This window comes from Nakaseomyces bracarensis, assembly GCF_045282275.1.
Source record: "Nakaseomyces bracarensis strain CBM3 chromosome Unknown Scaff13_0, whole genome shotgun sequence".
Lineage (NCBI taxonomy): Eukaryota > Fungi > Ascomycota > Saccharomycetes > Saccharomycetales > Saccharomycetaceae > Nakaseomyces > Nakaseomyces bracarensis.
The window spans coordinates 1054286-1069545 of record NW_027263959.1 but is presented as its reverse complement, the minus strand read 5'-3'; the positions used below and the strand labels follow the sequence as shown (position 1 = coordinate 1069545).

Below are 15260 nucleotides of genomic sequence, written 5' to 3'. Positions count from 1 at the left end.
ATCATAATGCATAAGAAAGAAAAGAAAGGATAGTGTTTTTAAGGTGTAAGAAAATTATCAAAACTACTCTTCTCAATATATATTTAATATCTTGTTATAATTTAATTACAACTGTCGCATAAGCAGTCTTTTTATATCGTCACACACAGCATTATCACGTGTACTTTATCAAATATTTGGTTGTGCGAAGAAAAATCATCTGCCTTTCCAATTGAAGATTAAATTTTGGTAGAAAAAAAATTATTCATCAGTCAATGGATATTATCATATTGACTGATTTATAGAACAAATAAAGGAACAGATAAAACTCTCATCTTAAAAATCTTACAATGTTCAATAGGAAGAGAAAGGCTGATTTCGAGGAAGATGAATCGTATCGTGACTTCAGGCCACATGTACCCAAGAGACAAAGGGTTCCACCTGTTGTTCAATTGTGTAAGGAAATGATGCCAGATATTAGAACCATTGGTGAATCTGTGAAGGCATTTGAGGAAGATATACAGTTTTTGAGTGAAGCCATTGTTAATGAGTTTGGTCATGAAGAGTATTTCAACAATGCTCTTTTGCTAACTTTCAGATCTGTTGTGCTTGAACAACCTCAGAAGCTACCAGCTATTTCTCTGTTAACTATGGTTGTTAACACTAAAAATGAGGCTGCAGGCAAAGGTATCATTAATTACTTCTTTAAAGAACTTCAAAACTACTGTAACGACAGTGTTGATTCCCAGTTTTCTCCGGAGTCTAGTGATACTGGTCCTTGGAATAAGATCAAACTGGTATTGAGATTTTTAGCAACATTATCTCCTATGCTACTAAATAGAGAGTTGATCTCATTGTTCAAAGATTTTTTGCAACTAGCTGTCGAACTGAATAACTTGGACTCCTCAAAAAGAAATGCTTTAGCCGAAGCCATTTATACCAACACTTTGATCAATATTCCATATCTTTTCTTCTATAATAAAAATGATGAAGAATTGAAGTCAATGGTTACTGAGCTGTTAGAATTTGCCGAAGGTAACTTCAATATGAAGAATACTAATATAAATCTATTAAGGGAATATAATGAAAAGACACCTTATGAGAGTGCTGAGTTGGTTCAATTAATCTTACCAAACGTTAAAAAATCGTTAATGGATGATATGAAGGAGTTGGATCAATTGTTCCCTGAGTGGAAGCATTTGCTAACGGAGCAAGCTGGTGATCAAGGTTTCAATGATCCTCTTCAGTTACCAAGTGTCGAAGAATTAGGTGAATTCATGAAGCTTGATCGCAACATGGGTTCTGTAGATAGTATGTGGCATACGCCAAGATATGTCTTCAAGGTATATACGCCAACCGAGGCTAATCAATTTGAGACAGTGATTCCAATTACAACTTATTCTGGTCAATTATTTAATGATATCATTATTGATATTGTAGAAAGTTTGGAATTCAATAGAAAAGAAGTTGCCAGGCAAGTTGTATCTCTTGATATTTTCTTCAGAAAGGGTATATTTGCTGAACCAGGTATCTCAATTGCTCAACTAACCAACATATATGAAGAGAACCCTCTAGCAACAACATTCAAGATAGAAGATCTGGCAATTGAGGCCATTATCAGTTTGATCTTCAAATTACCAGATGTTTCTCAACCATTTGCTTATTTCTATACCTTATTAGTTGAAATTTGTCAGAACTCTCCAAAGGCGATAGCACCTGTGTTTGGTAGAGCTTTTAGGTTCTTCTACAATCATTTGAAGAGTCTTGACTTTGAATTACGCATGAGATACCTAGACTGGTTCTCTATTCAAATGAGTAACTTTAACTTCTCATGGAAATGGAACGAATGGGAGCAGGATTCTATTACCATGGGTCAATCCTTTTATGATCCTAACATTAGTTTCATTAGAAATTTGATTAGAAAGGAACTCAGATTGACATCCAACCCAATTGATGTAGAGGAAAGTTTACCCTCTGAATTTAAAAAATATCTGGACTCTTCATACATTAATCATTCAGAATTAGTATCTTACTACCAGTCCTTGTTCACAAATTTTACTGTTGAACCTGAACAAATAAAAAAGAATGATTTCTATTTCAAGAATGCATCTTTCCCAATGGAAGGCAAAGTCCGTAACTTATTAGATTATATTCATAAACCTAATAACAATCGTGAGATCGCTGAGCTTGAAAATATTCTTACTTCTATTAAGGAAGAACATGGTTCCACAATCGTTGACTTTAACAAATTTACTATTATTTTAATTGTTCAAGCTCTTCTAGAATCTGGTAGTAGATCTCTTTCTCATGCCAACAAGTATATCAGCGATTTAAAACCTGATTTTGAACATATTCTTCAAAGTATAGATTTAGATCAAGATCAAAAAGAATATCTAATAATTGAAGCTGTCATCAGATACTGGAATGCCAACTCACAAAATGGTTACTTGATTGTTGATGCTTTTAAATTTTCAGATTTAGTGTCTTCCAGAAGTATTTTGAATTTCGCCCTAAGTGAAGACCTAGGAAGGAATTTCGGTTTGGTAGAGGGAACCGCAATTGAAACTATATTCAGAACCTTGTCACATGAAATTACTCTGGGTATTGAACATGCCGACGATTTTGAATTCACGTTTGAGAGATTGTGCTTGATATTGAATAGTACTGTCCAACAATTAAATATACAAAATGATGAAGACATTGACATGCCACAATTTCTTGAAAGTAATGGCATTGATGGTGCTGATGCTATAATTAACTATGATTTGAAGTGGAAGTATTACACTGCTGTTACTTTCATCAAAAGTTTACTGAGAAAATATGCGTCAAAGTATAGAACATTAAGTGAAAAATTCATTGCCGGAATGGAAGGGGCTGTGTCGCATCAAGCATCTAGAGAACAATTGCTGACCTGGATTAGGGAGATGGAAGAGATTTGAATAATCTGATTCATTTAAATATCTTAAATAATGAGGTTTAGACCAAATATGTATCTATAGTATTACGATAAAAATTATTATCTTATGTTTTATTATATGTAGCTAATACATAGATGAATTTGAATTAATTATACAATATATGTCTAAACAAAGGAGGTTCTCCTTTTAATTAGAATAAAAGAGCTGGACCATTAGCTGAGGCTGCAAACAGGCAAAGTACTAATTAAGTATCTTGGTGAAGTGATTATAATACAATTTAATTTAAAATAGGAGTGAAATAAAAATAGAAAAGCAAATATATCGGGTATAAATTAATAAGGAATTTGGACAAGTAGCCCTTTCCTAAATGCAAAATAAAAATAAAAATACTGTATTATTCTCCGTTATGAATAACTGTTTTAAAACTGTCCGTTTTTGATGTGTTCGTAAAGATCCTTCCTACTGGATATGTTCCATCTATGTGATCTTCATCTCTCCCTGAAATGAAGTTGTTGTTTAGGGAGTAATCATCACTATAATTGGTAGGCACTCTCCTAGCAACTGTATTTGTACTACCTTGTCGAATAATAAAAGGTCTTTGTGATGGGAAGTAGTCGACATCATCTTCAGCTACTTCATCGTCTCTATCAATAGAGTTTGATCTTATTGTATAGTCCATATCTGTATGATCTCTAGTAATCTCATGCGATAAATAAGGGGATGCGAGAGAATCTGTTGGTCGTAAATATCCACCCATGATGTTGGATGTTTCATTGGATGCGATATTAAAGGAAACCTGTGAGTGTGTATTGATTCTATTGAATCCATGATTCGTAATGTCCTTGGTACTAAGAAGATCACTGAAATAAATACAGTTTTCAGCAAAATCTAGAAATTGTTCTCTTGTAACTTCTTCCCCGGAAAATCTTAAAGTCTCGTAAAGCTCTATAAATAGCGTCGCACGCCGCACTTGGTACTTGTTTTTATTTCCGATGACGAATTCTGCCTTTACTATATCAGTAAAGGTTTGTGCTATGGCGACATCATCGCTAGCATTGTTCAGGAACAGGCCATAGTATTTAAGTCTATCAGTCACACTTTTGATACAAATCTTGTAATTTAAATATTCAGGTAGTAGTTTCGGTATGTCAGGATAGTCGGAACGAGCCGGTGGCTCTAATCCTGGATGTATGACTGGATCCTTTGGCTTCTTAAATAGCGTAGATAGTTCCTTAGATCGGCTCATATTGTCAACAACCATGTTCCTGCTAGGATTATGTGGTAGATCACCTGGTGTAATTGGCAAATATCGCTTGGGAACATCTTTCATGAGTGTCCTATGACGGTAAATGTTACCAACAAATAACGATACTACACATACACCAAATGCAGCAATCGCACCCACCACGATGAATGTGTTGAACCCGTCATTGTCTGATTGAGTAGCCTGTACAATCGCATCAAGCGGCAGCACTATAGAAAACCCTAATAGAAACAAGAGCAAGACCAGCAAAGCAAACAACGCTAGGAACCATCGGAGTTTCGGAAAGTCGTCCAGACGTGTCATTTTTTTGTTATATTTATAATGATAAAATAATTCTTTTCTTGTTTATTAAGCCTGTTATGGTTTCTGAAATTATTTTATTTATCTCTTATTGATACATTAAAGTCATAATATTTTCTATTTCTTTAGTTGTTGTTGTTGTTTATCTCTTGTTATTATCTTATATTAAATTCTTCTGTAAAACACAAGTTGCTTATTATTATTGTTACTATTATTGTTATTATTATTATCTTATTATTTTAGTTTTTAATACTTTTTGATAACCCTATGGTTTTAATGAGCTTTGATCCTTGTGTTGCTTTTATTTATTTAAATATCAATTTTCCTTTATAAAAAAAAAAAGCTTTTTTTTATTATTTGCACAATATGCAGATATGGATGAAGGACAGGTGAATAATGATATTAAAAAGATTTAATAATTAAAATGTTAAGATAACATTATATTACAATATTTTCACTATTTTGTTTAGATAATGGCTGAACCGTTGATAAAAATTGGGATGAGAGAGAACCTCCAAAAAAAAACTTTAAATAGTACTTCGTTCATTATGACTTTAATTTATAGTGATATCTCATTTTTGTATATATTTTAATATTTATCGATTTTTAACATTGATTTTATATTAATATTAATATAAACGTTATTAGCTAATATTTGAAGTGTTATACCAAAAATATTATATATGGCGTTGATTTTGTATGTGGGGTGATGAATGCATTCTATAATATTAGCTATGCTAGGAGCTTATTCTTGTAAGTGCCGTTAAAAAAATATTAGAAAGAAAGTAAATTAAGTTAAAATTACAAATAGGCATTTTTTTTAGTCATCTAATAACAAGTATTCATCTTCAAGCATAAAAGACTTTGAATCGCCTTTCAGTCGTTGTTTTAGAGGATGCAGCAGTATCCTGGAGTCGTTTTCTATACAATTGAGATGTTTCAGGGTGGTTATTACGTCATTTATACGCATGCCAGTGACTGTTGATATGTCCTCTATAGTAACCTCTTGGAATTCAGATAGGCCTCCTTCACATAGATGCCAACATATAATCTGCGACCAATACCTTAGATATCCGACCAGTCCAAACGGAGACAATGGTAGCTCCGGCCCAGAAATGATTCCTTCGGCTCGGGAAAGACAGTATGAAAATTCTATCAGCAAGGAACCGAGTCTTCTTCTTTGATAAGGCGGAAGTGTTAGTATACAGGCTAGGTTATTCTGATTATATGACACAAGGTCCTTCGAAAAGAATGCCATTGGCACTGTGGAACCAGACTCGTACACAATGTAGAATTCATAGTGGTCAAGCTTAAAGTATACGGATTTGTTGTCCAAGTACAGTTTAGTGAATAAGCAAAGACATTGGCAAAACATCTGGTGTTTGGATCCCTTCACTCTTCGTATTGTGTACTGTGGACTCTTGTACTTGATTCTCCCAGGTGCCTTCAACTTGTAACTACAAACCTGCTCATGTCGTACCAAATCCTCCTCTATATCTGTGTATTTGAAGCAGTATTCACACACAAACAAGGTATCAAGCCAGTATCCAGTGGTCTCAACATTGTCTATTACAGAAACATCAGATTTATCTTGCTTCATCCGCTTCCTCACACTCACAAGTTTTGTACCTGGCTCATCGTGTATCCCCAATTTTTTCGTTTCGGTATTGAAGTAAACTGCAGAACCATACCAAGTATCAAACCGCTTGTGCAACCCAAACTGAACCTCTCGTATGTTCTTCTCAGCTAAAATACCATAGAGCCCATCTTCCTCCATCCTATTTCGTCTTTTTATCTCTTTTCTGGTTGATTCAGTTCCTTCAATCAAACTATTTTCTAGTAACTCTTTTAAGGCATTAAAATAAAACTCGTCCAGAGCATAGATAGTTTTGTAAGGTGTCTTATTGATACAATATAATACGTAATGCTGTTTAACATATTTATGAATTTTTGGGTTGGTTACTTGATATAGGAAGAGCCCCATCGACTTCTACTTTTTTTCATTGAGATCATCGGTTTGCCGAAAACGGAAAAACAATGAAAAAAAATTTTTAATATGTAACCAAGCTCATCGCATCGACTTAAAAGAAACTATTTTAATTACCAGGATTTTAAAAAATCTGTAACCAGAGCATAATATATTTCTCTTTAACATAGCTGGAAGAGTACTCTATCAATATGGGTACTTATAGGAAGAGGTTCAATGAGAAGGCAAGAGCTGGTCAGATGGCCAAGCTGAAAGAGTTGAAGAAAGTGAGGAATAAGCAGTTTTTAAGACATATGGACGATGGTACGGAGGTAAAAGAGGAGAAGGAGGAGAAGGAGGACACAAATGCCACTCTGTTGAAGCCCTTGACTGAGGAGGAGAAATTACAGAAGAAGAGAAAATTAGAGGAGCTGTTCAGGCCTGCTGAAAGTAAAGTTTCGAGGACAAAGAAGAAGCGGTTAGAAAAGTTTATTGACCATCAGCTGAAACGTGAGGAAAAGAAGAGTATTATAGAGAAGTTACAAGACTATAAGATTGACACATCAATGTTGACAAGTTCTAAGAGACTGGGTCATGGTAGACAAACGAAAAAGGAAGCGTTTGCTGAGGCTCTAAATCTTGAGGTGCAAGGCAGAGGTGACGAAACAACTAAAGAGATTCTATATGAGGAACGTGAACAAAAGGATTGGGATGAAGAAGAACTGAGTGGTAGCGACCGCAAATTAGGTGAGGATGGTTCTGACGAAGAGGAAGGAAGCAAATTTGAGGATATGGATACTAAACCGTCTAGTTTTATTGATCATAGACCAATCAAAGCTGGGGGTATGGCTGCTGGTTTTGGTTTTGGCTCTAGATTTACAAACGTCCAAGTTGTGAATAAGAAAGTTTCAAAAAAGAAATATAATTGGAAACAAAGGGTACAGATGGAAGAAATGAAGAAGAGGAACATTGAAGAAGAAATGGATTTTGCAAGTTCTTCAGAAGATGAAGGAAGTAGTTTGGAAAGTTCAGATAATGACAGCGTTACTTCAGAGTCAGAAGAGAGTCACGAAGAAGCTGCAGATGAAGACGACGGTGAAGATGAAGATGAAGAGGAAGATGAAGATGAGGGAGGAGGAATCAAAAAAGATATAGCAGAAGACTTCAAAAAGTGGGCCAACAAAGAAATAAAACGTATTGAAGGAAGGGAGGTTGAAGTAGTAATGCCAAAAATTAATTTCAAAGTAGAACCAACTTATAGACCTGAGGATATGGATGATGGCTTGGGTACTGAAACCGTTCCAATTAATGAAAACCTACGAAGAAAAGCATTTTATGTTAACATTGAAAGAACAGCAGAGATCCAAGCTCAAAGGGTCAACCTTCCTGTTTTTGCAGAAGAACATAATGTGATGGAGGCTATTCATCATAACGATGTTGTTATTATTTGTGGTGAAACAGGTTCGGGTAAGACGACTCAAGTACCGCAATTTCTTTATGAATCAGGTTATGGTAGCCCTGATTCCCCAGATCATTCAGGTATGATAGGTATTACACAACCTAGAAGAGTTGCGGCAGTGTCCATGGCTTCCAGAGTTTCAAATGAACTTGGGGATCATGGTGAAAAAGTTGCCTACCAGATCCGTTTTGATTCAACAACCAAGGATGATACTAGAATGAAGTTCATGACGGACGGTGTGTTATTGAGGGAAATGATGCAAGATTTTAAACTGACTAAATATTCGGCTATAATAATCGATGAAGCACATGAAAGAAACATTAATACTGATATTCTTATAGGTATGTTGAGTCGTGCTGTAAAACTTCGTGCGAAAGAGGCCATAGAAGACCCTTTAAATAACAAAACCCTAAAGTTGATCATCATGTCTGCTACATTAAGAGTTTCTGATTTTAGTGAAAATAGCACTTTGTTTTCCACACCACCTCCAATTTTAAAGATTGGGGCCAGACAGTATCCAGTTGCAGTTCATTTCAATCGTAAAACCAGCTTTAACTACACAGAAGAAGCATTTAGAAAGACTTGTAAGATTCACCAAAAGCTACCTCCTGGTACTATTTTAATTTTTATGACTGGTCAGCAAGAAATTACAACAATGGTAAGGAAGTTACGAAAGAGATTTCCATTTAAGGACAAAACTCATAATAAGGATAATAGTTTAGATGTTAGAATGAAGATTGATCCGAACAACGCAGTTCTCGAGGCGGAAGATGTTGACTTTAGTGTTGATCTAATTGATGAAGAAAAATTCAATGCAGATATCAACTACGAAAAGGATGACTACGAAGGTAATAGTGATGAAGAAGAGGAAGGTTTTGATGAAACTTTAGAAGAAGGGCAAACTGAAAATGATCCATTATATGTGTTACCATTATATTCCTTACTACCCACAAAAGAACAAATGAAGGTTTTTAAAGAGCCTCCAAAAGGCTCAAGAATGTGTATTGTTGCTACCAATGTTGCTGAAACGTCGTTAACTATTCCAGGTGTGAGATATGTTGTTGATTGTGGTAGAGTAAAAGAGAGAAAGTATAATACATCTAATGGAGTACAAAGTTTTGAAATTGGCTGGATTAGTAAAGCAAGTGCTGATCAAAGAAGTGGTAGAGCAGGTCGTACAGGCCCAGGTCATTGTTACCGTTTGTACTCCTCTGCGGTATTTGATCGTGATTTTGAGCAATTTTCCAAGCCTGAAATTTTAAGAATGCCAGTAGAAAGCATTGTTCTACAAATGAAGAGTATGGCTATCCATAATATAATTAACTTTCCTTTTCCTACACCACCAGATAGGGAATCACTAAAAAAATCCGTTCAACTGCTACAATACTTAGGAGCATTAACTGAAAATGAGAAGATTACTGATGATGGTAAAAGAATGAGTTTATTCCCACTTTCTCCTAGGTTTGCAAAAATGCTACTAGTGTCTGGTGAACATGGTTGTATGCCATATGTCGTCTCAATTGTCAGTGCTTTATCTGTTGGTGACCCATTTTTAACAGAATATGAAGTAGGAATTTCGGAAATCATAAAGAAAGACGGTGAGGAAGAAGAGGAAGAAGAATCTAAAGATCAGCAAGAGATAGAAAGAATTAGAGAGCTCAGATCCAAATTTGTTAAGAGCAGAACTAAATTTAGTAAATTAGACAAGTACAGTGATGTTTTTAAATTACTGAGTGTAGCGAGTGCATGGGATTATATTCCTAAAAAACAGCGTGAGCAATTTCTTGCTACAAATTTTCTTCGAGGCAAAGTTATGGAGGAAATAAGTAAACTGAGAAAACAGTTGACATACATCATAAAATCCAATACCTCAAAAGATAATATTGCAGTTAATGTGAAAGATGAAGATTTAAAAACCAATTTACCAACAGAAGTTCAAATTAAACTACTGAAACAAATGGTTACTGCGGGTTTCATTGACCGTATTGCTATTAGAGCAGATTTATTATTCCCTGAAGAAGCAACTATTACCAATAGAACACAAATCAGCAAAATACCATATTTACCAGTCCTGGGGACAATTAACCCAGATATCACAGAAAATTTTGTGTACATACATCCAGGTTCTATTCTAAACAATATTGGTGAACTTCCACCGAAATATATTGTTTACAACTCTCTAAATTTGAGTGGTAACAATGTAACGAGATTATTGGCACTCTGTGATATTAAAAGTACTCCGTTGGCAAATGTAGCGCGTACTGGGATGTTGTTAAGCTATAGTAAGCCAATTACAGGACAAGGTCTAAAGATTATCAACTTGTCACCTACTGAAAGATACTGCTATGTGGTTCCTAGATTTGGAGCTCAGAAAGACGCTGATCTTCATATAGGATGGGATTTGAACCCTATTCCTGTACATCAAATCAAGGAGAATGGTGTGTGGAAGGTTACCAAATTCATTACCAACAAAAGCTATAAAACTGCAGAGAAGGAAAAGAAATAAAAGAATTATCATATAGAGAGTGGAGGGAGAAGAAATAACATATAACATATTGTATAGATAGACATAGATTTTAACCGTTTTTTTATAACTTGACTATTTATTCGTCGTGCTTGAAGATCTGGACTTATAGGATATAATATAATGTTGAAACAAAAACATTAAAAACAAAAAGAACTTTCTACCCAGATATGATATGTTGTTAAAATTAACTGACTAGTATCGAGTGTAAAACAGTATCGAGTATATATTTTACTGTCTAGTTCCTATTACAAAAACTACATAGGCTGCGTAATAACATGTCACTTAGTCACGTGATTATAGTCCTGAGAAAACAAAAAAAAAAGCAAAACAAAAAAAATAACATTTTTACTAAAAAAACTTGCGATGATCTAAAATAAATAAGGATTTAAAGAGTTCGAGAGTATATTAGATTAAGGAACTTCTGCTGTTGAAAGTTTCAACAATATAAATATACTCTAGAAGTTCAACATTAATTCTTTTGTGAATTTAATTGAAATTTGAATTTAATCTATTTTGGATTTTGTTTTTTTGTGTTGAAAGTTGAATTTAACTAAAAATCGGAATTAAAGTTTAGATATTCCTAATCCATCAGTTTCACTTTTAGCTGTCACTATCAAATATTCCCTCGGTTTTGATTATAGTTATAAAAGGAAAGAAAGAAATATCGAAGTTACATTGTTAATAAAAAAGTACAAATATGGAGGGCAATCGCTGGAATATGTTCAGTGATACTCCTCGTGGTAATCATTGGCTGAATACTCCAATCGAATCTATAAATAAAACACAACCTCCGAAAGCTACGTCAATAAGAGCGGCTGAAACTGACGCCAACAGCCGATTTTTTTCTAGGTCATTTGGAGGAAATACCTCAGCTGAAACGGTGACAGAAGACCTGAAACTACCAGGTCCAAAGCAACCTCATCAACGAAGACAACATAATAATTTACCTCTAATATCCACAGAAGTGTTGGATGTCTCAAGACAGCGTTTACTTGTCCTAATTGCATTTTTATTAATCCAAGCTTATAAATTGTATGATACAATATTATTACATTCCGGTATACCAGTGTCGGGTTTATTTTTAGGTACAGGAAGTTTCAACTTTATATCAAAATATTTGATAATTGATTCATTATTTTTCTATATTTTACCTTCCTTTCAAATACCTAGACTAATATTTCCATTTTGGGTGATAGTCTTACAGATTGCAATAATGACTGGATTCAATTTCATTCTTTGTAACAATAAAGGAATGTTACTAATAACATTTGTAGTATCGATTTGGAAAAAGATGAATATGAAAGAATTCACTCTCTCTGGTGAGGCTATAAAAAACAAAGAAATTCCTAATTACTCATCTCATTTTAAAGGTGCATTAACTATCAAAATTCTGCCTGAAAATACGGCTCTATTCAATCCCTTTCAAACTCCCTACTGCTTCCCACTGGATAATCCTCAAGGTAATAAGAATCTCGTAAATGTTCCCATTAGAATTAACTCCACATCCTCCATTGAATATATCCAACTTAATTACAAGGACTTGTATACCAACGAAGTTTCTATTCTGAACTTTACTTCGAAGACTTTTAAGAGCTTAGATAGTTCATATGATTTAGAGAATGATGAAGCAAACAAAAACGTGAAGTATATTTCACTACCTCTAGATAAAATTGGTCTTTATGAAATCAAAAATATAAAGGACAGTAACGGTTTTAATTTGAGGATTCAGCCTTCTCATCTTGTGGTCCCTCACTGTCCTACAATTGGGATAGTGGGTAGCGGTAAAGAAAATAGATGTATTGGTGACTCGGATGTGTTGAAGATGGAATTGCATGGTGTACCTCCTATGAAACTGACATATTCTAAAACAATTGATACCACTAAATATGACTATGTTGACGGTAACATACAACCAGAATATTTTGAGTCGCCTTTATTATCCGCACAAAAAGCTGTTTTTAACTCTGAAGATTTGGAGGACTTGAATTGGGCTCGACCACATCCTATTGAGATCAATTTTGATACAATAATCCAGGAAAGTGGTGATTATGTTTATAAAGTGGAGAAACTTGTCGATGGTCTGGGTAATGAAATGGATTTTAGTGGTTTGTCAGATGAACTTATTGAGAAATATAATATAGGATATGGATTCACTGTTCATGGTATTCCAAGCGCTTATTTGAGTGAACAATTCAATCCTAGCAGTGAAATGAAAAAGACAATTTTTATTAACTTACAAACAGACGGTAAAAAATCTTCAGACTATAATGTCGAAATCGAATTTATTGATGAGAATGGTGTTTCCCAAAAATCTCATATAACATCACCTCCTAATACTAATAAAGCAGAAATATCAGTAAATAAACCGGGGTTATACAAGGTGCTGTACATAAACTCTGGATTTTGTCCTGGTGTTGTGTCAGGTAAATCTAGTATCCTAGTGACCAAGCCTGTCGCTCCAGAATTAAAAGTAGTTTCGAATCCTATACTTGATAGTTGTGTAGGTCAAGTTGGTTTAGATTTTGACCTAACTTTTACAGGGGTGCCACCATTTAAAGTACCGCTTAAGGTTTATAAACTAGACGGTGAAAGAAAAAGTGTTTATAGAAAAGAGATAATATCTTCTGACAGTGCTAGAAAACACTTCAATTTTAGTCCGAAAGAAGAAGGAAGCTATGAGATAGTTTTTGAAAGTATAACAAATAGACTTTTCTCTGATCCAATTTCTCTGAGCCCAAAAAAAGAGTACTCCTTCAAAACTTCCATGAGAGTGAAACCAAGTGTCCAATTGGTTAAAAATACTAAGATCGATCTTTGCTTGGGTCAAAATAATTATGTTGGTGTAGAGTTTAAAGGAGAACCCCCCTTTACAGTTGACTATGATATTTTAGAAACTTCTTCGAATAAACGTAAATCCTTCCATGAGGAAGATATTACCAACAGTCGTTATGATATCCAATTACCTGTCTTTGACATAGGTGGTGAATATATCCTCTCCTTAGTATCTATCAAAGATGCTACTGGCTGTCTAGTAAGTGTAACAGAACCAGATGCTATGATTAATGTAAGGAGAGATACGCCTACTGCAACATTTGCTGGGAATGGTAAAGATACAGATATTTTGATAAAGGAGGGGACAACCGCCAAGCTACCATTAAAATTAAATGGAATCCCTCCCTTCACTGTGAAATATCAATTAATAGCTGAAAGTGGGGAGATAGAAGAGGAATTTTCTCAGGTTTTTCATGGTAATGACAAACGAGCAATCTCTGTGTCAAAGGCTGGTAAATACCAGTTAACGGGCATTAAGGATCAAACATGTGAAGGTTTAATTGAGGAAAAAGGTAATACTTTTACCGTACAATATCTGCCCAAACCATCATTTTACATTCAAAATAATAGGAAGATAGATAATATTACTGAAACTACCTTTAGGAAGTCTGATATCTGTCAATATGAAGAAGGGATTGTGGATTTGAGCTTTATTGGCTCTCCTCCTTTTACATTGAAATATGACTTGAAATCTCCATCTGGTGAACTTACTTCAGATGTTATACAGGTAGCAACCAAGTATGTCTCCTTGAAGTTCCCAAGTCAAGAAGCAGGTGAATATACAATGATTGTTAAAGGTCTTGCTGACTCGAACTATAATGAAATTGATTTGAATAACATTGGACATAGGGCTTCTCTAATGACGATAAAGCAACATATCCATGCGGCTCCTTTAGTTGAGTTTGCAGATTCTGGAAGGACTTTAAAAACATGTATATCAGATATTGGCGATCAAAACTTATTCGAGCCAATAAAACTAAAGAGTATTAATGGTAAAGCTCCATTCTCAATTACAATCAATGTATACCATGAGAGCACAAGTAGAATAGATCAGTTCGTTATTGACGAAGTAAACGGTACATTATTGCCCTCGAAGGAAATATATAGTGATCTCAAAATGGGTAATCACGAAATTAGAATTGTTAAAATTGTTGACTCTAATGGCTGTGTTAATGAAGATGCTTCATTGAGTGACAATCATGTATTCATTTCTGTTATGGATGCACCAAAGATACATCTTTTGGATCCTTCATCACATTACTGTGTTGGAGATTATGTGTCATATCAACTAAATGGGGTGCCACCGTATCATATTGGTTATGAATTTAATGGAGTTCTTCTGAAAACAACTGAAAAGACATCTCAATTTGTAAGATATGCTTCTGAACCAGGCGTAATATCTATAAGATCTCTTCAAGACTCAGCATCAAAATTCGTTGTTGACTTTATGAAAAGTGGCTTCAAGAATGAGTACGAAAGTTTATCTTTGAATATTCACCCAATACCCTCCGTTACAGTTTCTCAAGGAAAATATACAGTTGCTGATATTCATGAAGGTGACCAGGTGGAAGTAGTTTTTGCCTTCCAAGGTGTTCCTCCATTCTCTCTGACTTACATTAGAGCAGAGGATTCGGCTATAAAGGGTAAACAACAAGTTATTGAAACACATAAGGTCTCTGACATTTATGAATATGAATATAGATTAGTTACTAGTTTACAAGGAACCTATGAGGCCATTGAAATTTCGGACGCATACTGTTTTGCCAAAAATGATGCGTTTTTTAATGCTTAGTGAAAATAAACCTATATTATTGTGAGGTGTAACGCATTTTCGTCCTTAACACTACATATAGTAATGTATTTAATGTTGTATAGTAGTCTGCAAAACTATTAGTGTTGATTGATTGAACAAGTTGTTTTAGGTTAAAATTCATAAGATGACTGATTTTGAATTTAATAACTGTGCATCTTAGAATATAATATCTACATTAGTAGTCAGTTTTTATCATATTTAT

The 15260-nt window shown here is 34.5% G+C and overlaps 5 protein-coding genes across 5 annotated transcripts; 3 read left to right on the top strand and 2 right to left on the bottom strand.

The window, feature by feature from the left end:
* Positions 1–329: 329 nt before the first annotated feature.
* Positions 330–2918, top strand: STO1 (Sto1p; the record flags this gene model as incomplete). Its single annotated transcript, XM_071054665.1, has 1 exon — positions 330–2918. The coding sequence occupies one exon, from the start codon at positions 330–332 to the stop codon at positions 2916–2918; it is 2589 nt and encodes an 862-aa protein (XP_070909358.1).
* Positions 2919–3291: 373 nt separating this feature from the next.
* DLT1 (Dlt1p) lies at positions 3292–4464 on the bottom strand (the record flags this gene model as incomplete). Its single annotated transcript, XM_071054664.1, has 1 exon — positions 3292–4464. One exon carries the CDS (start codon positions 4462–4464, stop codon positions 3292–3294), a length of 1173 nt encoding a protein of 390 aa, XP_070909357.1.
* Positions 4465–5281: 817 nt separating this feature from the next.
* SAS2 (histone acetyltransferase) lies at positions 5282–6238 on the bottom strand (the record flags this gene model as incomplete). The annotated part of the gene is made up of 1 exon (XM_071054663.1): positions 5282–6238. One exon carries the CDS (start codon positions 6236–6238, stop codon positions 5282–5284), a length of 957 nt encoding a protein of 318 aa, XP_070909356.1.
* Positions 6239–6639: 401 nt separating this feature from the next.
* Positions 6640–10392, top strand: ECM16 (ATP-dependent RNA helicase ECM16; the record flags this gene model as incomplete). The annotated part of the gene is made up of 1 exon (XM_071054662.1): positions 6640–10392. One exon carries the CDS (start codon positions 6640–6642, stop codon positions 10390–10392), a length of 3753 nt encoding a protein of 1250 aa, XP_070909355.1.
* Positions 10393–11110: 718 nt separating this feature from the next.
* Positions 11111–15037, top strand: POM152 (Pom152p; the record flags this gene model as incomplete). The annotated part of the gene is made up of 1 exon (XM_071054661.1): positions 11111–15037. The coding sequence occupies one exon, from the start codon at positions 11111–11113 to the stop codon at positions 15035–15037; it is 3927 nt and encodes a 1308-aa protein (XP_070909354.1).
* Positions 15038–15260: the final 223 nt, after the last annotated feature.